Source organism: Abramis brama (assembly GCF_963993115.1).
Source record: "Abramis brama genome assembly, chromosome: 13".
Classification (NCBI taxonomy): domain Eukaryota; kingdom Metazoa; phylum Chordata; class Actinopteri; order Cypriniformes; family Leuciscidae; genus Abramis; species Abramis brama.
The window spans coordinates 25,839,244-25,865,681 of NC_139975.1; the positions used below are offsets into that span (position 1 = coordinate 25,839,244).

Below are 26,438 nucleotides of genomic sequence, written 5' to 3' on the forward strand. Positions count from 1 at the left end.
GTTCTTTACATGGGAGAAAAAAAAAAGTGCTATGTAAATAGTGTTATTTTTTATCATTATTTTCTGTATAAAAACATTAGTTTAAAATATTTAACCTTAAGAAAACGAATAGAATAGGTTCATTGGAGACTCTACAATTGCTCTAGGTGTGAATGGGAGTGTGAGTGGTTGTGTGATGGACTGGCGACCAGTCCAGAGTGTAGCCTACCCTGCCTCTCCAAAATGTCAACGAAAACGCCCCTAGCATCTAGTGCCTGGATTTCAACATGAAAACACAAATTTTAATAAAGGATGACATATTTTTAAATTATTTGTTGGCAATATCAGTTCATATTTCTTTCCCTAACACTTTTTTTTTTACTTCCGTTTCTGTGGTCAGGCTACGCGCCTGCGCAATCACGGTTACCTTAGCAACTAGTATGAATCTCCCAAACAAGCAATTTTAGCCAATAATAATAACCTTAAGAAGATGTTTTTTTGTCTGAATTAATACAACACGTATTATGCTTTTGCAGTAGCATGTCTGTTAGGAATTTACTTTATACTATAGTTCTTTTTGAAACCCTACTTACTTACAACCCTAGTTTGCCAACCAGAAGAACTACATATTTAACGGGTGGTCTATCACGTTGTAATCTGCTGCAACAGGGAATTGTAGTTCTGTTTTGTAAATTACTAAAACATGTAAATGGATGTCTGGAGTATAAAACTGAGAGTGCACTCATGGGTATGGGTTGATGTGAAACACAGTAGTTTGGTCAAAATTTTAAATTATAAATAATAACTAGGTGAGATTCAATTTTTACAATTTTTGGTGATGTCCCCTATTGGTGATCGCACCAAACGGTAGCCCTCATGATGGAAGAGTTCAAGAGCTTTATATAACAGTTGGTTTCATCATTGTAGCCCATTCAGTTGCTGAATTATAAGACTCACAACATGCATCAATGGCAAAGTTCAGAGGTCAATATTTCAAAGCAGGAGCCAGCTACAGCCTTCAGATTGCAATGCTGTTACTCGGCTGATCAAGACCTTTCCAGTGATGTGTTTGGTTTAATCATATGACAAAATAAAAAATTTCACTCTGCCCACTCAGCCCTTGTGTCATGCATGCATTTCAAAGGCACATGAAGTGGTCTAATGTATAAATGTTAATTAAAATATATTTGTTGGACACAGTAGGCAAATTCATTAATGAAATGTTTATTTTGACTTATTTGAATCACAGATGTCACTGTGGGCCTCTTGGAACGTTTCTTTTTCACAAACCCTAACCTGATAAAAAAGTGTTTCAGAGTGATCTGATTCAATATGAATTAAAATACAGAGGTGAGTTACATTAAAAATCATTATAGATATCCAGTGTCCATCCTCCCATTCCATACTTTTATAGTTCATAATTAAGTGTTTTTATGCTGTGGTCATATGGCTAAGTGGCTACATAGACAATCGTCATCTAATTTACCGTACATATGTCATTATTACACTTCCCATATCTCCAAGAGCAATACAGTAATTAGATTTACTAATTACTTTTGTGTTACTTTGAAATCTCACTCCAGCCTATACCACAAGCAGAGCAAGATACCAAATCATGAGGTCTGATTCAGGGTCAGTTTTACAAAAAAAAAAAAAAAAAAAAATTAAACCTGGTCCTTGACCAAAAGACACCTCAGCTCTCATGATATCTTTCAAAAGTCCAGTGCTCAAGTAACTGAAGTAAAGATAATTTGATTACAATAGTAATTGTAATGTAATTGCTAAGAAGATTATAAATATATTCCTGTACATTACCTTGTTAATGAAAGACATCTGTTTGCAGTAATCTATACACTGTTGGTAATAACAGTGCCATCTGAAGAGGAAGGGGAATCCAGGGACAGCTCCATCCAGGACAAAGTAAAATCACAAACTGTATGTCATAATGACACAACACATATGTACAATGCTTTATGAGGTCACCGGCACACTTTTAAAACCATTTTTATTGAACAAAACTTCACAATGTGTTTGGTAGGACAACAGTTCACATTATTTTTAATTATGGTACGATTAATCAACACATTATGTAATGTAGTTTTACATATATTTAAAACATTTTTTTGTTATTTCCCAAATTTGTCAATCTTTATGCAAAAAAGCTTTGTATAGTTGTATAACAGGTTGCCATTTAGAATCATGGTGCTGTATGCAAAGGCATTTCCATTGTTTGACAGATGAAATGTGTAGGCAAAATATGTGATCAAATAATTAGTGTGGATGATTGATATGTTTCAATAGCCCAACACTGACAGGACATCATGTATTATTCATAGGAGAGACAGTATGGTTTCTATATAGAGAAAAGTTAAGGACCAAAAGCTACGAATGTTTATTTTTTTTATTTTTTTTTTATAAAACTATTCTCTGAATAAATTCCCATATATATTTTATGTTGTCTTGGATGCTCATATAATGAAGTGTACAATTCAATAAATAGTGTATCTGAAAATAAAGAACCAATTAATTCCTCAATGTTTTATTGATGAAAGCACAGTAAACAACGACAAATCATAACTAAAGCCACTCAAAACTGAAAATAATTGGAGTGCAAAACATGAAAGTATTAATACCCAATACAAAGTGCAAAATGAAATACACCTGAAAGAGGCAATGAAAGGGTCCAGTCGCAAGAAGCGTTTATATTCACAACAGTAAAAAAGAAAGAAAGAAAGAAAGAAAGAAAGAAAGAAAGAAAGAAAGAAAGAAAGAAAGAAAGAAAGAAAGAAAGAAAGACAAACTATTGCAAAAAACAAAACAAACAAAAAAAACCTAACAGTGCTCCAGCACCTTCTTGGGCACCTGATGGGAGCACTAACAAGTGTCCATATCCGCCACCCACTCCAATGGCCACTTCTTTCCACTGTAACACAATAAGGAAATATGCAATTAGATGTTTTGGTTCTGCAGATGAACTGTAGACACAAAGACACACATTAAGACCCCTGTAGCCGTTTTCCAATAGCTGTGTTTTAGTGGGGTTACCTAACATATGTCAATAGTTTGTGCATGTTAAAATTAATTGGCTATGTGTTACCCATGAGAAGTCGTACTTACCAGAGTTTGCATGGCTCCCACTCCACTTGCTTCCATTTTTGGCCCTAAAAATAGTGAGACTTTTTCAGTTTCAAATATTTGCTATGTTTAGCAGTTATACCAATCACCAATAATTTTTCAAGACCATTACACCAATAAAAGAACATTATGTAACCTGTATAGTGTTTTAGTGGTATTTAACCTTGATAACTCTGTATCTGGCAACCCTCTTCACAGGGTAATAATCCTGGCTCCCTGTCACTGTATGTGGGCATTCTGAAAGGAAAAAAAATATTTTTGCAAGGATTTGAATCTAACAAAGAGCTGTAGAATATGATGTGAAGGCCAGGACATCTCTGCAGCAGCACAATATTTAATTCAAAACGGTATTTTAACACAAATTTTGCCTTTAACAAATATTGCACCTCCTATGATTTGAAAATTGCAGTAGGCCATATTGCGATTTCAGTAAGATTTTGATTAGTTGTTCAAGCCCTACTGTTAAATAAACAAATGAACATATGCATTTGGACATTGGCCAAACCTAATAGGCCACAGCCACTTACAAATGCAAATACAGCCTTCATGAAGACTCACAACAATTAATATCAATCCCAATGTATGGATTTACACACAGTACTGTACATCAACACACCTTTCCTTTTATTTGGCCGCACAGTAGCGGGAGCAGGGCAGCCTCCTTCCACACCTTCATCTGTTAAATACAGAGAAACATTTAAAATATGTAAAAAAAATAAAAATATTTTTTTTTAAATGTGCAAAATGTTGCATCCATGTCAACCAGTTTATAATGAAGACTGGGCTTTATTTGTCAAAATGTTTTTCTAAGGTGAGAGAGAGACCTTTAGAAAGTGCTTTAAAAAGTGCTCTTTAGACAGACCCATTTCGAATAATACAACCAGGTTTCCTACACATTTCAAAATTCCAGACTTTATTGTAGGTTTTTCAGAACATATTAGAGATCTGAGTACAAATATCTAGATGTTTATTATGTACATGAATGGTTTTAAAATCCAAATATTAACATGTATTTTACTTTCTGACTATGTATGCTATTATGTTGCCAGATAATTGCAATAAGACTGTAGCTAGATACTGCAGCTCATACTCATCAATTTTGTGGCATTCAGTCCACACTCCTATACAGAAAGCTGGACAAGCAGTACATCAACACACCTTTCCTTTTATTTGGCCGCACAGTAGTGGGAGCAGGGCAGCCTCCTTCCACAACTTCATCTGTTAAACACAGGGAAACATTTAAAATATGTAAAAAAAATATTTAAGCACAGTTTATAATGAAGACTTGGCTTTATTTGTCAAAATGTCTTTCCATGAACAACTAAAACTTTGTTTCAGGAATTGAAGGCAGCACACAGTGAGCACTTGATACATAAATTATGCATTATGGGTGAATTATTCCTTTAAGGATAACCAGGTTCTGCCATTAGCAGGCTAAAGCCGCTGAAGGACTTGTACAATCAGTTTGGAATAATGTCATCACAGTGAAGTAATCACAGCTGAAAATAGCCTATCATTCCACAACTTTATAACCTTGAATAGACAAGTTGATCTTGCAAATCAATTTCCATCAAAGTGTCTATGGGAATTAGGGTTGCACGAAATTGACAAAATGTGATATTGGAATATTGATCATGAATATTGTGATAACGATATTAATTTAGACATTCTTCAACATATGTAAAAACACAAAAGTTGATTGGCCCCATTGCTGATATTTTTCGCCTCCAATTTCCATTTTTTCATTGTCTCCCAGAGCCACACTCATCATGTGGTGTTCTATAGGGTATCCCAGCTAGCAGGGAACGTTCTCAGAAGAGTTTATCTGATCCACACTCAAAGGGTTAAAGTGTTAAAATATGAGTGTTAAATGAACACTGAAGAGTGTTAAAATTAATGAGATAATTAAGTTATTAATTGTGTGATGATTAGCCTAAGTATTATTGAAGACACCTGATGTTAACAAGCAGAATCACCAAAGGAGAAAATCTAATTTTAAGTCACCATTATGGTGGTCCGTGTTAGCTTTAGTTGGGCTCTTGACCCTTAAACTATTGACTTTAAATTTTGTCTGGCTGTTGTAACCAAGCTATATCAGTCAGATGAACAAAGAGAAAAGGTGATCAGGTGGTGTTGGTTATGTTTTGACATAATCATCAATTGACCTGAATCACTAAACTCATTTACATTTCATTTCATTTACATTTCATTTACATTCTTGGTGCCACCAATCAAAACCCATTCATGGCTCCCATCATGCATTGCAGTATGAATAAATTATGATCTGGATTGTCTTATTTATTTTGTTTGCCACCATTGTTGAGATTCATACACTCAATCTTGATGTATGTTTGTGCCTAAAAAAATATATATATTTTTTTAAATCAAAACAACTTTTAAGAAATACTTCGGATTATATTGAACATTCAGTCTTCAGTGTCACATGATCCTTCAGAAATCATTCTAATATGATGATTTGATGCTCAATAAACACTCATATATATATATATTTTTATATTTTTTCCGATTTATCCAAAGCAACTTACAGTGCACTTACAGGGACAATCCCTCTGGAGCCCCTGGAGTAAAGTGCCTTCACTGCCTTGCTCACGGACACACTGTGTAATTTATTATTATTATCAATGTTGAAAACAGTTGTGTAATTTTTTTTTAGGATTATAATAATAATAAATGTTTCTGGACTCTGAATTTGTTTAGTTTCACATTACACAAAGTAAGAGAATGGTTTTGTGGGGCTTACAACTTATTTTCAATACAATTTCAATTTTGCTTACCTTTTTCAAGAGAAACTGGGGAGGCTTCTGAAGGTTCTTCTGGGGAGTGGGGTCTTTTCCCCAGGTTCTGGGATAGCTGTGGTTGTACTGAGGGTGCTAAAAGGGACACTGACTGTCCAATTGGGGACTTCGGTGGTTCAATAAGTGCTGCTGGGGGTCCCATTAGAGCTGTTGGGGGATTAAGCAGGGCCACTGTTTCCTGTTGATCTGGTGTGACCATTGGTGGTCCTGCTGGGGGTTCAACTGGGGCTGCTGATGAAGGTTCATTAAGTTGTTCTGCAGCAACTTGTGTGGTCCAGCCTACATTGTAGAAGTACAGAATTATTAAACATTGATCAACCTTTTTCACAAATTTACGTCATTTTATAGAACAAACATCTAATCGATTAATTTAAGGGAAAAAAAACGACAGTAGAAATAATCGTTGGTTGCAGCCGTAGTAGCAAAAAGAGATGTGTATAGACCTAACAAGTGCTGTTCTACCAAACTACTTCTACCAAGCAGTATTGATTTAATAGGTGAATGTTCTTAAGACATGTGATGGATGTTTGAGTTAGTCTGGTGGTTGACCAATTGTGCCATTTTTTTCTACTGGAATTTTGTAATTAAAATTATAGCATGGCTAATTACCTTGTCTTCCAATTCAATGTCATAGTTCTTTATAAACAAACAAATAATAAAATATAGGCTATCGTGAAGTTACTCTGCTAGGACCAGTTTTAATTGTAAGCGAAAACCATCAATGATAATCTGAATGATCTATTAGTCAAGAGAAGGCAACCACAGCCTTACCTGTGACAGCATCAAATACAGGACATTTAAAAAAATAAAATAACAGAATATTCTTACCTTGAATAACAATATCATACAGGCCCTTAATTCTTTCGAGGCATGTATGTGATGTCACATTCAGCTGACAGCGGGGTGCCAAAACCTCAGACACCCAAGCATTCGGCTTTTTTCCAGGCTTAGACAAAAGTAAAACCCCCCTTAAACCCAGTGCCTGCAATTTTTCAAGCTAAAAATACAAAGACACATACATACAAAGTAACATGTATTATTTGAAAATATATATAGCAACATTTGGAAAATAACCTGCGTAACCTGTATAAAAACAATGAAAGCAATCGCATACCAACAACACAGCTTCATCCTGGATATGAGAGGTGGTCCGATTTTTTTTCTGCATATCCACCCAGCTCTCCCTCTTCTGATCAAATTTTTTTAGTTTTTTTTTTAGCCTCAGCTTATGTGGCTGTTCTTCCTTGCATGTGTTGCAAGTTTTGCAGGCCACATTCATTTCTGTATGGCAAACCATACAATTTCTCCTTGTTGACCCTTGGCCTGGCATTTCTATCATAGATAAAGAGAGAGAGTGACAAAGACACAAAAAGATTTTGAGAAGTACTTCTTTCAAACAAACAAAGCAGGACGAGATTTAAATAATAAAAAAATCAATACTTACTTGAAGACACCAGGCTTCTGGAAGAGAGGAAGACAATGTGACAATGTTATTAATGACAGCTTGTTATAGGACTGCATAAAATATGAGAAAGAGATAGTGAGATTGCACACCACAGAACAGAAAGTACACTGGATACTGCAAAATTTGGTATTGATCCGATACCAAGTAAATAAAGGGTTCAATAACGCTGATACCAATACTTTTTACTTTTAAAAGCATGCACTTTGGGTTGATATATGAGGTGAATACATTTTCATGACCTCTAAAATAATTTGTGATTTGAGCACTCACTGCACCTGTAATTAGTCGTGTGTATGGTTACCGTAGTAAAACCATTGTTAATTTTTTTAAAGGGCTGCCAGTGTTGTTGTACCCCAATAGGTAAAACTTTTGCAAATTAAAAACTACATTTTTAAAAATGTTTTGGAAAGTGAGAGAGAGAGTAATGTGAAAGAAAAATAAAGAATAGGGTAACAATACTTACTTGAAGACAGTGAAGCTTTAGGAGAAAGAAATTGAGAGAGAGAGAGAGAGAGAGAGAGAGAGAGAGAGAGAGAGAGAGAGAGTGAGTGAGTGAGTGAGTGAATTAGAAATAGAGAGAGTGTGTGAGAGAGAGAGGTAGTAAGAGGAGTATTAGGAGTGGCTCTTAAAAGAGCCGTTGGTTTTCTTATAAAGAGATACAGGTGGCGGTAACAGGGAAGGATGGTGGGTAAAAACAGGAGCTGTTGGACAAAGGGGAACAAAAACATAGTTAATTCTCTTGCAGCAAGGCTTCATGGATTTGTCATATTATAGACGCAGAACTGTAACAAAATAAAGAAGATAACTGTGATTCTGTTATTGCACAATGCATATTTAGCATGTAAACTGCATTCATGAACAGAAGCAGTGTGTCGTGATATATGAGATGGTGAATGCATCATTAATATGCTAATTATGAATACATTTTCACGACCTCTAAAATAATTTGTGATTTGTGCTCTTGATGCACCTGTAATTAGTCGTGTGTGTATGGTTACCGTAGTAAAACCATTGTTAATTTTTAAAGGACTGCCACTGTTGTACCCAATAGGTAAAATTTTGCACATTTTCTTCTGACAGATTTATTAACAACAATTACAGAACATAACACAATCCATTTGAACTTTAACGATCAATCAAAATAAATTTAATTGCACAAACTAGCATAATTATAGAAAATGTTACATGTTACTTTTCAAAAGTTTGGGGTCGGTAAGATGTTTAATGTTGAAAGAAGTCTAATCTGCTTACCAAGGCTGCATTTATTTGATAAAAAATACAGTAAATATTTGTAAAAACAAATATTGTAAAATATTATTGCAATTTAAAACAGGCGATCTGTTTTCCATTTGAATATGTTAAAATGTAATTTATTCCTGTGATCAAAGCTGAATTTTCAGCATCATAATTATTAGGACAGCATTTACATGAAATATATATATTTGTGTAACAATGTAAAAGCCTTTACTGTCACGTTTAATCAATTTAATGCATACTTTCTAAATAAAATAAATTCGTGCTAAATAAATAAAATTACTGGTTTTTAAAAAAACACCTTAGGATCGATATTTTGTATGTGTGGATAGATCCTTTAGATTAGAATAGATACAACATCAGTAACGTTTAGGCCTATCGATATTTCAGGATCGAAATTCGCGCATATTATCATCATCATCATCATCAAGTTACTTCCCATCGACCATAACAACTTTTTATAATGTTAATATAACATAATATGCAGTCATTGCAGCTTTCTGTGATTAATTAATTAACGTTAATATCAATTTCCATTAACGTTATTGACCACGGTAACGTTAACAGCACCATAGATTAAAAAGCCCCACAGTACACACACACACACACACAAATATAACGTTAGGCTACAGCAACGTTAGTATTTCTTAAATTACAGAACCATAATAAAAATGTATGGCTTTGACCGACCTGACGCGGGAATTTTGGAGAATGCAATATATCGCTTCTCTCTTTGCTCCGTGGGGAGTTGTTGGCATTGTGGAAATCATCGCCCCCTACCGATACTCAACCGATACTCAACCTTCATTCATGCGTGTCATTTTCACGCCTAGAGGAGGCAAAGCGTGACATTGACACGCATCCGCTTGTGGACCAGCGTGTGTATTACACGCTTTAGCGTGATACCGGGTTGAATGGACACCTCGTCGGGCATTAACCCTTACACAGTTGACCCTTCCCTTACACCATAACCCAGCCTTATACCCACCCATCCCACCACACCTGTCCCTAACCTTACTCGTATCCCACCTCAATAGCAGCAAAAGTGTTTTACAATACAACATGAACACAATAAGTACATAGTACTTAAAGCCACTTAATATAAAGTGGGACCTTTCCGGTCAAGAGTACAGCCCCAGTGACAAGCTGTTGTACCCCTAAAGGTACAATTTGCACTTTTCTCTGACTGTGCATCATTTAAGGTTTCTCACATCTTTATGTAACCATTGCAATGCCTCATGTTTCCTGCCAGACTCGCGCTGTGCTCACAGACAGATGCGGTTACCAGGCAACCGATCTTGTAGCTGTATCAGTGTGATGCTGTAGTGGGGGGATGCTGCTCTCTGTGATGCTGATCTGCTCTCCCATTGGCTACAACTCCCGGGCCAGTGGCCTGATTGGACGAGTGTGTGTCACTCAGCATCTTTGTGTCTCCCTCTCAGTGGTGTGCTTCGTCGGAGGAGTCTATGCAGCAGAATAGGCAGAATGTTTACCCCTCCCTCATTCTTCTGCACAAACATCAGTATGCCTACGCACAAATCCAGCTGTCATATGTTTACTTCTGATTTCAGGAAAACCCAACAGGAATGAATTGACCAGAAGGGTCCTCTGGGTGTAGATGCATCCCAACTGAGCCAAGAGATTCTTGTTGTGGTTTTTCTTCAGCATTTTTTGTGGAGTTCATATCCTGTAGAGAGTCATCAGTCTCTTCGCACGGACTTACCCCTCATTTACCCCATGACGCTTTGCAGCAGACCTCGATGCTGATGGATGAAAAATGGATGGTGTGTTGCTCATTCCTCAAACACACACACACCTTCACAGACATCTTTTGTACACACCAACTCAGCAATGGAACTGAATGAATATATCAGTATCTGAACGCGACTGCTAGCACAGCGATGTGACAGAAGGTAAGAGTGTTTTTCTATGAACGTCTTGTTTTTCCATTTAAATTTTCATGCTTGCTTTGCTGTCCGAATGTTTACAAGCAAAAGTGAGCCATGTGATCCTCTTTAAACACCCTAAACTACATCTCAGAGGCCATTTAAAGCTTTTAGACCAGATGGAGATGTTTATGTGTGGCAGATCTGGGATTCCCTCCGCCCCCCCCCTCCCCTCTGATAATCTGTTGTTTATGTTGATGCAAAACAAGATTACATCAACTAATCTCAAATCTAGGCCCATTTCAGCACATCAAAACCATCGTGTAGATCTGCATTGAATATCAGCCTCTGGAACATCTCTCTCTGGCAGACATTAAAACACCGGTAGCTTGTTCTAACCCTTCCACTCACGCTTTTTTAACGCTCATCATGAAACTCCTCCTCTTTGCAGGATTGGTAGAGCTGCAGCCCCGCCCTTGGTTCCGTCCCAGAATGCTGAGCCCAGTTCTCTGTTCAGACCTCGCAGCCTTGGAGCCAGAGTACACTGAGGGTACACACACACACACACCATCATACCCCACAAACTCTCGTGGATCTACAATACCAGTCAAAAGTTTGGACACACTGATGTTTCTTGTAAAGGCTTTGATGAAATACTTGAATTAGTTTTGTAGACATAGATAAATGTCTTTATATGACACAGTCAACACGTAGGATCAACTTTATTACTGTTTAAAAGCATCCCAGGATGCACCTTGTGAAGTTTTTGAGAGAACGAGTATGCATCAGTGTTATTTTAGTATGATTGAGATACTATTAAAGTTTTAGTAATTTTGTTATTTTTCATTTTATTATATATATATATATATATATATATAGTATATATAGTCTTTATAGATTTTATTAATTTTTATTTCAATTTTAGTTTTTTTTAGAAATAATTCGGCAACTAGTTGAAATAAAATAATTGTAAGGTTTTTTTTACATAACATTCATTTCACGTTTATTTCACATAACATTCATTTTTTATAATAGCCCTGCTGTGCAGAGCTGGGATCTCGACAAAGAAGCTAAAATATAAGATCATTTTGGTTACTACATAATTTCCATATTTCCAATTGTTGTTTCATAGTTTTGATGTCTTCCCCATTATTTTAAAATGTGGAAATTAGTCATAACAAAAACTGTGTCCAAACTTTTGATGAGTACTTTAACTAGACAGAGACACTTTTCGACCTTTGTATTGGTGTTTACATAGTGAATGTGCACACCTTGGCATTAAAACTGTTTTTGGATCTGTATTCAAATACAAATATTTCATTAGTTTACTTTGGCAAAGAAATGTTTGACTCAGGCACATCTAATATTGACTGAGCAGATCTGCAGTTTTATTGACAGCACATTACAATAAATAGAGGCCTGTGGATTATATATATATATATATATATATATATATATATATATATATATATATATATATATGTGTGTGTGTGTGTGTGTGATTCCTTTCTCAGATCAACCAAAAGAGTATTTTTATTCACATGCAACTTATTTCTTTTTCAATCGTGTCTGTGTTTCAGCGGATGTCATCTCTACGGTGGAGTTCAACCAGACTGGAGAGTTCTTGGCCACGGGTGATAAGGGTGGGAGGGTTGTCATCTTTCAGAGAGAACCACAGGTGAGAGATATCTCTGACAAACACACTTTTCCATTTTTGACAAACTTCCTATTGAAACTGGAAGTTGGGATGGGAGATTTTGAAGCACAAGTTGCATTTTTAAAGTCAATAGGTTTTAGTTTACATCACAGTAACACAGTGATTTCCTTGCAATTGTGAGTTGAAGGCAGGTGGTATTTATAATGTAGTGGGAGGAGACATTCTTGGCCAACTATGGCACATATGGCTCAGTTCTGGCAGTCGGTGCCACAGTTGGCCCAGATGAGGCCCAGATATGTATGCTATTGCCAGCCACACACAGGGTGAGTATGTGGGCCAGAAGAATGTGGGAGATGTGGGCCACAACTGGGCCAGATGTCATTTGCTATCTGGGGTATATTAGCAGATTTGACAGTTTACGTAAGAATGCTTTTATGAATGATTTAAGTCAAAATTCATTCCCCTCATGTTTTAAGAATGAGGCCCAATACATTTTAAATATCTTGTTTACTTTTTTTTGGTTAACTTTTCACATACAGATGCTCTAAAAGCTAACAGACGAAACCACAAAGCTTTAAATTAGATTTCATGGGGACTTTTATTATAATTAAATGACATTTTTGTATGGAAATTATAATTATTATAATAAATTATATTTTGAATATTATAATATTTACCTAGTTAAACATTTTATTATAACGTTTGCTCAGATATCTTAACACAGGAAGTAAGCAGCAAAATTGACAGCAAAACAATTAATTCATAATTCCTTTATGCTAATAACGGCTTGTTATCTTGTCCCGCTACCTCTCTCTTTTAGGGCGAATATAATGTTTATAGTACATTTCAGAGTCATGAGCCTGAGTTTGATTACCTGAAAAGCTTGGAGATTGAGGAGAAAATCAATAAGATTCGATGGCTGCCTCCACATAACCCCGCCCACTTCCTCCTCTCCACCAATGGTAGCCGCTAAAACGCTTGATAACATTATATCATACAATGCCAAAACTCAGTGATGAATCATTAAGAATAACATACCTTTTATGATTCTTGTCAGATAAGACCGTAAAGCTGTGGAAGGTGAGTGAGAGAGACAAGCGAGCAGAAGGCTATAATCTCAGAGACGAGGAAGGCAGACTGAAGGACCTCTCAACAGTCACCACTCTACAGGTGTGTGGTATTTCTCCTTTCTTCTGTTCTGTTTCTTCTCATTGCCTGATGTGAGTTTCTGCTGGTGTAGGTCCCTGTCCTGCGGCCGATGGATCTGCTGGTGGAGGCGACCCCACGCCGTGTTTTTGCTAACGCACATGCATATCACATCAACTCCATCAGTGTTAACAGCGACTGTGAGACGTACCTGTCTGCTGATGACCTGAGAATTAACCTGTGGCATCTCAGCATCACGGACCGCAGCTTCAGTATCCTCATCATTTTACTGTGAGAGAGAGCTGCACAGATAGGGATAAAACTAGATTTGAAAGGTGCTAAGGTGCTTTGAGTGGCTTTTAGCATGTTGCTGAGCACCAAACAACATGGTGATCAATCTTTTTAGCAGGAGCCAGTTGCATCAGCTGTGCGTGAGTTGCAAATTAAAGGGGTCCTATTATGCCCTTTTACGAAGTCTTGATTTCGTTTTTGGGGTGTACTAAAATATGCTTTCATGCATGATTGTTAAAAAAAAAAAAACATTATTTTTCACATATTTTACATTATTACAGGTCCTCTCTTCCCAATCTGGCTCGAATGCGTCGTTTAGTTTCTGTTTAGATGAAACCCCTCCTTTTGAAATGTGCTGTGATTGGTTAGCTGGCCCAGTGTGTTGTGATTGGCACCGCTTAGCGGAGAAGCGAGTGTTAGGGAAATGTCACGTCCCTTACCATAACCGCGAGTTTCATCTGTTCAGGTGTAAATATAAAGGATGGCGGCAATTTCAAACCTGATTCAGACCCTGACAATGTTAATAAACAAGAGGAGCATCCAGAATGGATTTCATGCACGGACTTTGCAACCACAGATTCCACAGGACGTTTCAGAGTGGTATGCAAGCTTTTGTGCGTTTAGCCTGCACTGTGGCTCTGGAAGCTGTTCTCCGTAAAACGTGTAGCACACAGATAAACGTTGGGATTATAATATTCAGGAACAGTGATTAAAATAAATTTAAACCACTCAGTTCGTCAGCCTTGGGAAGTTCGAACAAATGAGTTTTGGAAAAGGGGGGGGGAATTTTATATTTAGTGTAAATGTATCTGTTCAGTCTCTTAACTAGATATTTGCTGATTACTTTGCCTGTAGTTTTGCCTATAGTTTTGCTTCACTTAAATCAAAAAGATTCCCAACAAATCTGAATCAAAGACTGTATCACAGAATCGACCTTTGCATCTCTAAACAGCACACAGCAGTGATATTACGTTCCTGAATAAATCAATATTGTTAAACTAATCACTTGAGTGAATGATTCAATAACTCATTTAGAGAGACAGAGTCACTTGACACTCTAGGCTAAACAGTTTTGTACCTCACATCTCTAGTTCCTCTGCCAACCATCCACCAACCCACAGAACAAATGGTGCAAGTGAATAAATTACAGAGTTAGTTACAAACTAGCCAGTAGTTATGTGTCATAGCCTCTTTGCGTTCTAGTTTAAGCAAGAACCTGCAAACGGCTGGTGCAACCCTACAGAAATCCAGAAGAAAGCTTTTTGTTTTGGACTTTTTCTTAATAGTTACTGTTAGAAATGTTGTTATGAATTAGTGTTGATATAAACCTCAGTTTGTCAGGGATCCTCAATGAGTTTCTGTCAGATATTGTAGATTTAAAGCCGGAAAACATGGAGGACCTCAGTGAGGTGATCACAGTGGCAGAGTTTCACCCTCACCACTGCCACCTGCTGGCCTTCAGCAGCAGCACAGGAACCACACGCCTCTGTGACATGAGAGCTCGCGCGCTCTGCGACCAGCATGCCAAATGTAAGCCACGCACATGCATATAATGCAAAATCACACTGCAAAGTACGACATTTTCCTGAATGTACTGATTTTGTTGGACTTGAAACAACATTCCTTTCAACCATAACCTGTAACTACCCCTGAAATGATCAATTCCTTCAGTCCTAAGCCTAAACCTAAAATCTCAGTGGTTGGCAGTAATGTTGTTCCAAGACTTATACACTAATGCGGAACATATCCACTAATAGTAGCCTATTAAAAGTGTTTTTTTAACTTAAGATATCCTGAAGCACTTAAACTTTCAGATTTGAAACTCAATTTGCCATCGTCCATATTTAATGTAAGGTGAGGTGATGCTTGTTAACATTAATATGGTTGTTAATGTCATAATGCTGTGTATTAAATGAAGTGTTTTTATATCACTCCATTACAGTGTATGAAGAGGCAGTGGATCCAGCCCGCCGCTCGTTCTTCTCAGAGATTGTTTCCTCTGTGTCAGATGTGAAGTTCAGTCACAGCGGCCGCTACCTGCTGACTAGAGATTACCTCACTGCTAAAGTCTGGGACGTCAACATGGAAAATAAACCTGTGGAAACATACCAGGTCTCTCACCTACTCACTCACTCAAACATATAGCCTACACAAACTCACACAGTGTTTTAGCTAGAAGGGATCCAAGCCTCTCAGTACAAGAAAAATGAAAAGTACTGAAAATCGCCCTCTATTCCCTCATTCACTATTCCCTACATTACTCCACTAATATAGTTCACTTGAAGGAGTGAATGAAAACTAGTGAGTGAATTCGGACACTGAGTGCACCTAGAGGGCTGCCGCCTTTGCATAGTTTGTGTTTGCTGTTTATAATCATTTGAAACTTAGCAAACTGGCAGCTCCAGTAGTAATGAAAAGATTTATGTCATGGAAACTACGTAAAACCTTAATGAAACAATTTAATCAATTAAAAATGAATTTATACCTGTTTGATATTATGCTGTAGCCACCTTGGACCAGCGGTTTGGAAAATGGATGAATCAGCTGCGGGCGCCATCTTCTGGTCTCACAGTGCATTATAGGTATTCTCTAGCCGTTGAGCCTACAACGGTTGTACAGTCGTTATTGCGGTGCATTGTGGGATTGAATGAGTGAACTTGATAATGTCCACTATGGTTTTGGACACCACTACAAATGGCTGTACCCTCCTATTTGAGGGTATATGGTGCGATTTCGGACACAGCTCAGGTTCTATCATGAAACTAGATGCCGCAAGCTGATGGGTCCTTATTGCAACCTGCTGACAATTGTATCGTTAACTACACGGCACAAGCTGATTGGTTCCTGTCGCATCTGTAGCCGATGAGCTTGCTGATCAACACTGAAATAGTTGGTCAGTGTTTGCTGTGGCAGTTTGCAGCGCACTTTCAGAGTACTTCTGAAACCCTCCACCTTCCCCAGCTCCACCTGTATAGATCTGCAACAGTATGTCTTACATGCTACTGCTAATAGATACACAGACACGCTGCTGTGAGCAAGTCTCTGTACTTGCTCTGCAGATGCAGCGTAGCAGATCTATTCCGACAAGACCAAATACATTAACTTCGTCATATCCATTACCATGCTAAAGAGTTGACATGATAGAAATAGATCTAAATAAATCTTCAGGAAAGGGAGAGGGCAGCTCCATCAAACATCTTGATGTAGTTGGACAAAAAGCACCGCAAAGGTGAGACCTATAAAAATCCTTTTAATTCTCTATTGAAGAAAAGCCAAAACCAGAATGGTTTTATTTAATTACAGATTATGTTTTTAACCTACAGTATAAACCAACATTCCAGTTATATATCACTTCACTGCATTTATCATGAGCGTTTAACTTTTTTTTGCTTGTCTTTTTAGGTCCACGACTACTTGCGAACCAAACTGTTCTCTTTGTATGAAAGCGATTGTATTTTTGACAAGTTTGAATGTGCTTGGAATGGAACGGACAGGTGAGGCCCTAACCATAACCTTTACAACATTCACCTTTGACCTCTGAAATATAACTCGAGCGGATCCACCCGCTGTGCACCTGTTCCCTCTCAATCCCTCTCTTCCTCCGCAGCGTGATAATGACGGGGGCTTACAACAACTACTTCCGAATGTTTGACCGGGCGAGCCGGCGTGACGTGACTCTGGAGGCCAGTCGTGAGATGTGCAAGCGGCGTGCCGTCCTGCAGCCGAGACGCGTGTGCGTGGGGAAGAAACGGAAAGAGACGGACGTTAGCGTGGACAGTCTGGACTTCAGGAAGAAAATCCTCCATACCGCCTGGCATCCCAAAGAAAACATCATCGCCATCGCTGCCAGCAACAATCTCTACATTTTTCAGGACAGACTGACGGCCAACGGACATCACAACACACCGGAAATACAAAGTGCGCAGACGCACCCAAATCTGACTTTGTAATGTTACACAGTCTTGTGGCACAAAACACGTGCAAGATCCAGTCCATTTGATTACCCTTTATTATCACATTTCCCATCTGCATTCAGTGTCACCAGTATCAGAACAATCTGAAAAACTATTACAAACATGTATAACCCCAACAATTGAATGATAGACACTGTAACTGTGGTTTTGAATGAAAATGTATCGCTCAGATTCAGTGCTATAGCATGGCATGCAGTATGATCACTCGGGTTAGATAATGTTCAGCTACCCTGAAACGTACAGATCGCACATGCATGTTTACAAAGCTGTTTGCTCATCATGAACAGGGCTTATTTAACAATGATGATTGTAAGCGAATCAGAGCCTTTACAATGCTTTACAACGCTCTGCACTGCTTGTATAGAATTACGTGTCTGTTCTTTCTTCTCAGGCTTGAGGTTTCTTCAGTTTTCTTTGGTTTGACTAAACTGCTCAGGGACTCTCTAAGGCCTCTTCCTATGATCAATGGCAAAACTCACCAAAACGAAATCCAGAGCAAGCAGAGGACAGGATGCAGGAATTATGGAGGTCTGCTGAGAGACATTGCTGGAAGGAAAACAGCATGTGCAGGGATCAGTTTCAATGCTGAGTCATCACCACCCCCACCTCAATGTGTAAAGAGCATTCCCAAGTCAACGATTTTGAACACATACTAACAGGCATTTGCTAGCTAGTGCACTGGTTGGATGATTTTATTTAATATGTGTTGAAGAAACAGCTCAGCCAAAAATGAAAAAGAAATTCTCACCACCATGTCATTCCAAATCTGTTTGATTTTCTTCCTGAAGAGAAATTCAGCGGGATGTTCATGCTGCTCTTTTCCACACAATATGAAAAAAACAACTCGATCTCGCGGCAATTCGTATGAATTTTACGAGGTGGCTAATTCGTACGAATTCATACGAACTCACTCGTATGAATTCGTAAGATTTTTGCTAAATCGTACATATTTTACGAGTTGCCCAATTCATATGAATTTGAACGAATGAACTACCCCTGACCCCGCCCCTAAACCTACCCATCATCACTGGGGTTTAGACAAAACGTACGAATTCGTACGTTGTACATATTTGTACGAATTAGCCACCTTTTACTCACTCGTAGTTCTTCAGTATCTTGCAATGTCATTGCGATTCTGCGTTTTCAAAACTGGCACAGTTAAGAGACATGCAAGGACCATTGTAGTTTGCCGCTGTTGACGTCAAACATAGCAAGCTTAAATATGCGTTCACGTTTTTTAATGGTGCAGTGGAGGGGACCATTTTCAGCGAACTTAAGCCCTATTTGGACGGGATTAGTTTAAAGGGTAACTAAACCCCTGGTCAGAGCCTGACTCCACCCACTGGCAATATTTGAAAAATGCTGGAAAAGTGGGCAGAGCCCAGCGGAGGGGCGTGCATCTGAGACGTGTCTCTCTGTAGGCAAGGGCGTGGTTAGCTGTTTCTCTAGAGGGTACCACAACTTCCAATAGGAAAATTCAACTGCAGTAGCCACCGTTCAACCTGAAGAGGGCAGCACTTACACCATATTATTGTAGAATTAAAACACTTTAAACCCAAATGTCAAAAAAATTACTTGAATCAATGAACAGCATTAATAAAGCCCCAGTCTTACAGATCATTAACTAAAAAAAAGTTGTTTTAGGGTTTAGTTACCCTTTAACATGGAGAGGTGGGGTAAAGTAATTATCACCAGAGCTTCTCAGTGATTTTAGTCCCCTCCGAATGTGCATCTCAGTAATCATTACGGACAATGTCAGTAAAGATTAGACTGACTTTTACCTTATGGAAATTTACCTCAGGTAATACTAATCCCGTGCGAATAGACCCGCTGTACATATGTACGTAAATATTCCGTCATTTCCTGTTTAAAAATAGTTTTCCACGGTTTTTCAACTATGGAGGCGCTTGAAAATCCATTCAGTTGTGTTTTAGACGCTGGGACGAGTCTGTGGCAAAGCTCAAGTGTTTTCCACACACCATTCAGATCAAAAGAAGGTTGAAAGCACTTGTTAGAGGCACAAAACATCTTTTAGCGTTAGGTAAGTGCATATTATCAACATCCAATCTGAATTTAATACATCATTCGACTGGATTTAACTGTTATATATATATATATATATATATATATATATAGGTTATATGTGTTTGTGCACATGATATCAGGAAGCAAAGTAATACGCACATGATGACAGAAAGGTGACGGCGGTGTGTAAATCGAGTTACCCCTCACACTTCTGCTATCTCTTATACCATGTGAATTGGCCATTAATATAACAGACGTCATGTGGTAAAATGATATTACTCCATCTACCTTTGTAAACCTAATCCCGTCCGAATAGGGCTATAAACAACTTAAAGGGGTAAATAACCACTGACAAAAAGTCTGTTCTTATTGAATAGGCTTGACCAGAGTCAAATACTGCTTTGCTTGAGTAGGAAATACTTCTTAGCAACCTTGTCGACTTGTATTGTTCCTGGGTGCAAGAATTCAAAGAGTTTATCGGGAGTGAGTTATTTTCTGTTTCCAGTGAAGGATCCAAAGCGTTGTAGTTAATTTGACTTGTCTTTGGGCTGGAATACAAAAATGCAGAAGTACAATCTGTAGTTTTCACGAAAGCCCTGAAGCTGTGAGTCAGACTTTTGCTGACAAATAAACGTGAATTTCTCTGTCCAGGTAACACAGAGAAACAGTAAGCATTGTTCATTTACATATACTACGACATTGTAACAATACAAAGCGAGTTGAAAATCGGCAAACTTACACTTTGGTATAGAGGCAGATCTGAATGCGAGTTTATGGTCGATTGTTAGAAAGGGGTGGGGTTTAAGCATAGACTGTAAAAAAAGATGGACGACGCCCCTTCGCTCTCTTCCATTGGTGAGAACCATAGACAGTATATAAACGGTGAGAACTGAAGCCGCCAGTGTCCCGATCATGGGTTTAAGCGACTAAATGATTGAAAAAATCCTGCGTTTGTCACATCAGATAGAAGTCTATCGTTTCACAGGAAGATGGAATTAATTACAAATTGTGGAAAATTAAACATGCGCATTGATGAATTGTTCACAGTAAGATCAATAACATGCATTTAGAAAATATATTCTAAAATATTTTCAACCTTCATTCTGACTCTCTGTCTGAAATTATCCTCTTTTTTTTTAAGGGCGACTCCTTTAAGGCTTGTGAGTAAACGGCAGCTGTGTGTTAAAAACATTATCAAAAAAACCCCGTCATTTACATACAGACAAAGCATTATGAAATAATGCTAAAGTTTCTTTGCGAACTCTCCATTACACTGCCTCGTTTACAAAACAATATGCAGTCAAAGTCTCTGAACAAACATATAATCCTGCGACAAGATTCCATTAAAAATAAACCATCCGCTTGTTTCAGTCGCTGGGATCCTTCTGAATCTATAAAGAAATGAGCAAATGAGCTGTTTAAACTGGACGCATCAAAGCGAACGATCCTTTACGCTTCTATTTAATCTTCCTTTAGTCCTCTTGTCAGTAAACTAAAGAGTGTGGAGTGAAGTCAGCGAGCTTATGTATGTTGTATCCAGTGTAGAAAGCGTCAGTGATTATAATGGGTTCTATTTGCTTCTAGACACATTGCTAGCATTCAGTCGGCGAAAGCAAGTGGGCGGGCCCTATGGTGCAATGATGTATTACTATTCGTCGATGTCTTTCACTCATACAGTCATATGCAAATGCATTTGCCTGTGTGACGTCACAAGTCCTCCAAATATCAAAAAGCGCCGTTTTTGGAGCTTGACTAAATATTTGCTTTGTTTATAATGAGGACATTTTAAGCTCTGAAACTTGCCCGATGTTTTAATGGTACACTGACCTCTCATATGTCAAAAGATCAAGGCAAATTTAATTTCTCATGTCATGACCCCTTTAAATTTTGGTTTGTTCCTTACACTACACAATTGGTAACATAAAATGTTTTTTTTGTTAATTATTATTCAATGAAGCCTTTCTGGAGCTTGGGATCCCCAGGTGAACATTCTTCAAAACTGGTTTGGAAAGATACGAGAGTGAATAAAGAATAACAGAACATTTAGGGAAAAAAGGAATCCTTTAATACCAATTGTTCAGAGCCAGCTAATTCACAGCTTTGAGGTAAGATCCCAATTCCCCTGTATGCAAACTATTTGCAGCATGATGCCTGGTTGGTACCTTTTGATCTGCATTATTTATATGATATGATGACCAATGTCCACAAGAGGGCGTTCACAGTGATTGTGTTGTTTATATTCGGAAATGGGTTCAAATACAAAGGAAACCTGAACTGAACCTCCACTATTTCTGTTGTCCTGGCATCTCTTTATTCATGGAAGTGCGATAAACTCACAGAAATGTTGTCGTGTCGCTTAACTCTGACTTTTATTTCATTTAAAATAATTCATACAAATGCATACAGTCACAAACATTTCTTTTTGGACTCTGTTTAACAAAAAATATTAATATCTCATAGTATATATAGTATGTATATTGCTAGCCTACCACTTTACCAGGAAGGAAACTATGTAGGCGATGGAGAGCTGCAACTATCCCGGCATCCTCAAAAAAAAAAAAAACACACACGGTACAATCAAGTCACACACAAACAGGCAAGCATTACGCCAGCTTTGCACAAGACAAATTTGTTTTTGTTTTGTTTTGTTTTTTACTTTTTGTTCAAAATCTGAACATTTTTCTCTTTTCTTTTTTAACCTTTAACACATAAGGTAATACATGCTCCAAAAATAAAAACATAGTGTAGTTCTTTAATGTACTGTACTTAATTTTGACTACAAAAAGACAAATGGGTACAAAAACAATGCACTATGTGGTTTAATTTAAAAGGAAGGAAAGAAGGAAGGAAGGGGGGAAATAAATTTTCCTGAGAGGGTGTGCAAATCCCGCCTCTTTCGGGGCTTTTAAAATCAAACGAGTGAAACTAATATGCTTTTTATCGCGTCTATGATCAGGTGGTGAGATGCCTCCTGTAAAACGGTATCAGTTTTTTTTTTTTTTCGTCTACAAACCATTAATCATGTCCTAAAAACTGTACACAAACAGGTTACATTCATGTAATAGCTACTGTTGTTTTAACAATGAAACCCATTAGACAGACAAAAAAAAAATAACAGATAAAAGATCGCCCACTGCACTTGGACAGACTACAATCTAAAACAGCAGGATTTTGCATCAGGGAGAAGTTAACTTTGTTTGAAATCCACACGGTTTTCTCTTTTTTTGATGTTGTTTTCCCCCCCCCACTAGTACTTCAAAGAGCGCAGTCCACCAGCTTCAGTCAAAGAGTTGGCTACTTTGGAGTGGTGGTTGTTTTTAGTGGCTGGTTCTGAGCCCGGGAGCTTGTTTCCGCTGCTCTTCTTTGGGGTAAAGAAGGACCAGAAGAGTTCTATAGTGGTACGGAGAGCCTTTGAAGAGGGGGGCTACAACTGTTCGTTGGGGTGCTGCTCTCTATCGGGTTCGGGTTTGCCGGTTTGGCCGGGTGAGGGGGCGTGTGGAGGGTGGGCTACGGTGGGCAGGCTGTGGGTTATGGGCACGGCACTTGGCATGATGCCCTCCACTGGCGGTGGTAGACCCCCTGAAGCGAGGCTCACTATGCCCGGGGGGTACCTGCGGAAGGGGAATAATGTTAAAACCCATTAAACACCTGCAATAGAGCAACTGTCCCTGCAGTGAAGCCCTCCATGTCTCTATGAAACTACTATGTGTGCATAATGGTTCGTAAAAAAAATGGATAGTTACTTCCAGCTTTACAATCTGATTGAATGGCCCAAGTTTAAATATACATACATCACATGCTACACTCACATGAGATCTCTTTTCTTTTTTTTTGGAACAGGGATGCATTAACCTGCTCAAAAGTCACAGTAAAGACAGTAATAATGTTACAAAAGATTTCTGTAAAAAAAAAATGGAATTCATCAAAGAATCCTGGAAATATTCAGCTTTACCGTCACAGTAATAAATGACATTTGAAAATATATTAAAATAGAAAACAGTTATTTTAAATTGTAAGAATATTTCACAATATTAATGTTTTTACTGAATTTACAAAAATATACAGACTTTTGCATGCACACGAGAAACTTTTCACATGAGCATGGTCATAATTTCCAGTTTATGTATACTACAACTTATTTCCTTTGTGCCATCTTACTCTGAAGTAAACGAGAGCATGGAGGCGGCTAATATGTGCATCGTCCTATATGCTAAGTTTAATGGTTCACAATAAAAGATTGGTACGGTGAAAAATGGCTCAAAATTTTGATTTCATTAGGGCAATATATTTATATTGTCCCATAAAAACTTTAACGGCCAATTAAAAAATGATTAATCAGCAATAGTTACTGGAACTATTTTGCACACGCAAAAGTCTGTATATTTTTTATTTTTGCAAAGGTCCCTTTAGGGGCTCTGTACATTGCTATTTTACAATAAGATTGAATTATTATTTGTAATAATGTATTTTTTTTATTGGAAATTTGTCATATAATTTCGCTGTTCTATAAAAGCATTAAGCAGCTCGAGGCTGTGTGTTATAGTGGTAATGGCACGGAAAAACTAAAACTGTGTTTTTCAAGGATCGTTTTTCTTAAAAGCCACGTAAAATATAACTAGTGAATATATATTCTAGTTATACTTTAGTAATCAGGGCTTGACATTAACTTTTTTGCTCACCAGTCACTGAGGCTAGTGGTTTTACAAAGTTACTAGCTATTTTTGACATTAATACCATGGGGGAAAAATGCCAAATAGAAATTTTTAATATTATCTCATAATTTGGCAGCAGGGATATTAGGCTGCTGTCACTTTAAGACCTGACGCACTGATCATTTATACTGTTACACATGCGTTTTCTTTCTCAACTGTTTGCGTCCACTTAAAACAACTGACTGTGTTTACTTGAATACTCGCCAAGACCGGCATTTTGGCATTATTTTGTGTGTATTTGACTGTTTAAGCACAATAAGCAGCGAAAAATAACTCAATTTAGTACAGAGAGGCGGCTTTATGTGCGCACACTTTGAGTGTGAGAACACAATATGCGGGAATGAGTACAATGCACCAACAATATTGATCCGGAGCAAATGAAATGAGTGAATGATGGGAGGCGGGTTTGTGTGTAACTCACTGTTGTAAAGATGAGAGAGAGAGAAAGCTCAGCTGATAGGGTGTATCTATTCTGCGGAAAATGAGTATTGGAAGTGTTATTCATATTCATATTTCAGCATCGATATGTATCGAAAAAATTTTGACATCACTACATTGCACTTATTTTATTATTTCAGATGCCTTTTTGAAAGGCTACAATTGAAAAATGTACATATTATATATAAAATTCAACCTGCCAAAGTAACTAGGGGGAGTGACTGCATTACACGCCACCGCTGAAATCGACCCGCATTTGGCGGGTTAGTGGGTGTTAATGTCAAGCCCTGCTAGTAATGTTTGATTCATGAGCAAATCATTCGTTTGAATCGGTTCTTTTCAATGAATAAGTCATACAGATTCACATATTGGTCTGAATGATTCATTGGCAAATCAGTCTTAATCAAAATGATTTCAACAATCCTTATCAAGTACTCACAAATGACTGGAAAGGTCACAGAAATTCACCGCCAAAAAACTGTGGGAACTCTTTACGTACCCTGTCCGTCAGTTTCAAAATGTAATAACTTTGCCAGTAGATATTAAACAATCCTTTTTTTAATGTTTTTTTTCTGTAAAATATGTGCATTTTATATAAGCAATACCGTGTCTCATCTCATTTGCTGCCATTAAATAGATATATATATCAATCATAATTAATACTGGCTCTCTAGATCCTAATGGAAAATAAACCCACTTCAGTCAACCACTAATTATTTTCCCCACACACTTGGCTCGGCGTTTTCAATATGACATCTCGATGAAATATTGTGAAGACTTTTCTAATACCATGCACTTATGTGCAATAAGACCAGGAACACATATTAAGAAGTCCAAAATGGTCTATTTTGACATCATGCTGATTTTAGCCACAGTAAAAGCAATCTTGCATTGCCAGTTGTGGATTCTTGTTTTACAGCACCATCTATATTCTACATTCAGTTCAGAGGAAAGCATTTCTCAATGGTTTGTTGTACCTATAGGTGCCATTGAGTTCTGGATGAACAACAGCCGGGTCCATGCCGGCCCAGTGCGTGGTCTGTGTGAGGAACTCTTTGTTCACGCAGTTCTTCAGGCTGTCTGGAATGCGACCTGGAGGAGGAAAACAGCTTTGTTACAGGGAAACCCCGAGACATTGATCACAGTACATCAAGCCTGCAGAGTTGCAATTAAAGAGCGGTTTTCACCGGACTGATGAAAGAGATCAGACACCCAGGGCTCTCAAATCATTTGACAAATGTCTGAGGTATTAAAAAATGGTATTGATGGCTTCATGTGCCGATGTACCGGTAATAGCTCGCCGGATCTCCCGCGCCGCCTCCTCCCGCATCTCAATGGAGGCCTGCTCGCTGTACCAGGCCGCGTGAGGGGTGCAGATCAGGTTGGGGGCGTCTTTAAGAGGACCTTGGCTGAAACTGTCACACACACACATGCAGCTGTGTAAGAGTCTGAGTGAAAATGACTTCAGCATAATAAGGTCTTTTCACAATGAGACCAAGGAATTTTCCAGCTCTTTGTGATTAATGGATAAGGAAAAAATCATTTTATATAGGTTGCATCGACAAAGAGCAAAATTTAGCCAATGAAATATTTCAGAACTGAAAACGTAATTTTCATGCCTTTTTGGATTTTATATTACAATGACTTTTCTAGAGCTGGG

General features: G+C 37.9%; 4 protein-coding genes across 20 annotated transcripts in view; 1 reads left to right on the forward strand and 3 right to left on the reverse strand.

Moving 5' to 3' along the window:
- The window catches only part of LOC311095580 (uncharacterized protein), a 27,833-nt gene extending 14,579 nt beyond the window's left edge, over positions 1-13,254 (reverse strand). The window contains exons 1-3 of the mRNA XM_084134137.1: positions 13,067-13,254; positions 12,077-12,194; positions 10,947-11,079 (exon numbers count right to left, since the gene is read on the reverse strand). The gene's annotated coding sequence lies outside the window, so the exon portion shown is untranslated. The remainder of the gene's footprint in view (positions 1-10,946; positions 11,080-12,076; positions 12,195-13,066) is intronic.
- On the reverse strand, positions 964-9,101 carry LOC311095579 (uncharacterized protein). Of its 6 annotated transcripts, XM_084134133.1 has the most exons (10): positions 7,859-9,101; positions 7,375-7,391; positions 7,045-7,262; positions 6,759-6,927; positions 5,910-6,209; positions 4,273-4,332; positions 3,731-3,790; positions 3,278-3,351; positions 3,097-3,140; positions 964-2,910 (listed from the first exon to the last, which is right to left on the reverse strand). In XM_084134133.1, exons 3-10 carry the CDS (start codon positions 7,258-7,260, stop codon positions 2,511-2,513), a joined length of 1,323 nt encoding a protein of 440 aa, XP_083990259.1. In that variant the 5' UTR covers positions 7,261-7,262; positions 7,375-7,391; positions 7,859-9,101; the 3' UTR covers positions 964-2,510. The 6 variants fall into 6 exon arrangements, 5 of the variants coding, with proteins under 5 accessions (XP_083990259.1, XP_083990262.1, XP_083990258.1 ...); XM_084134136.1 differs by lacking the exon at positions 7,859-9,101 and having other exon boundaries at positions 964-2,902; positions 7,375-7,809; XR_014608864.1 differs by lacking the exons at positions 7,375-7,391; positions 7,859-9,101 and having other exon boundaries at positions 964-2,902; positions 3,251-3,351; positions 7,045-7,345.
- On the forward strand, positions 10,091-18,353 carry ppp2r2cb (protein phosphatase 2, regulatory subunit B, gamma b). Its single transcript, XM_084134131.1, has 11 exons — positions 10,091-10,562; positions 10,987-11,085; positions 12,116-12,213; positions 13,013-13,154; positions 13,250-13,362; positions 13,433-13,610; positions 14,995-15,159; positions 15,572-15,741; positions 17,032-17,123; positions 17,237-17,547; positions 17,995-18,353. The coding sequence occupies exons 2-11, from the start codon at positions 11,028-11,030 to the stop codon at positions 18,024-18,026; spliced, it is 1,359 nt and encodes a 452-aa protein (XP_083990257.1). The 5' UTR covers positions 10,091-10,562; positions 10,987-11,027; the 3' UTR covers positions 18,027-18,353.
- A 3,625-nt stretch (positions 18,354-21,978) lies between these two features.
- The window catches only part of ctbp1 (C-terminal binding protein 1), a 32,001-nt gene continuing 27,541 nt past the window's right edge, over positions 21,979-26,438 (reverse strand). For 7 of the 12 annotated variants that reach the window (XM_084133208.1, XM_084133209.1, XM_084133207.1 and 4 more), the window contains 4 exons: positions 26,066-26,193; positions 25,756-25,870; positions 24,762-24,812; positions 21,979-23,239 (listed from right to left, as the gene is read on the reverse strand). In XM_084133208.1, coding sequence (XP_083989334.1) covers positions 23,053-23,239; positions 24,762-24,812; positions 25,756-25,870; positions 26,066-26,193 — 481 coding nt within the window. In that variant the 3' untranslated portion in view covers positions 21,979-23,052. The remainder of the gene's footprint in view (positions 23,240-24,761; positions 24,813-25,755; positions 25,871-26,065; positions 26,194-26,438) is intronic. The other 5 variants (XM_084133203.1, XM_084133202.1, XM_084133201.1 and 2 more) reach the window with 1 other exon arrangement.

What these genes read in the sequence shown, in the direction of transcription:
- ppp2r2cb (XM_084134131.1), top strand. Translation starts at nt 11,028, where the DNA reads ATGCTGAGCCCAGTTCTCTGTTCAGACCTCGCAGCCTTGGAGCCAGAG. An exon ending in TCTTTCAGAGAGAACCACAG is followed by an intron (nt 12,214 to 13,012) that starts GTGAGAGATATC and finishes TCTCTCTTTTAG; the next exon opens with GGCGAATATAATGTTTATAG. An exon ending in AACCTGTGGAAACATACCAG is followed by an intron (nt 15,742 to 17,031) that starts GTCTCTCACCTA and finishes TTGTCTTTTTAG; the next exon opens with GTCCACGACTACTTGCGAAC.
- LOC311095579 (XM_084134132.1), bottom strand. Translation starts at nt 7,269, where the DNA reads ATGATAGAAATGCCAGGCCAAGGGTCAACAAGGAGAAATTGTATGGTT. An exon ending in GCGGCCAAATAAAAGGAAAG is followed by an intron (nt 3,791 to 4,272) that starts GTGTGTTGATGT and finishes TGTATTTAACAG; the next exon opens with ATGAAGGTGTGGAAGGAGGC. An exon ending in GCGGCCAAATAAAAGGAAAG is followed by an intron (nt 3,352 to 3,730) that starts GTGTGTTGATGT and finishes TTTTCCTTTCAG; the next exon opens with AATGCCCACATACAGTGACA.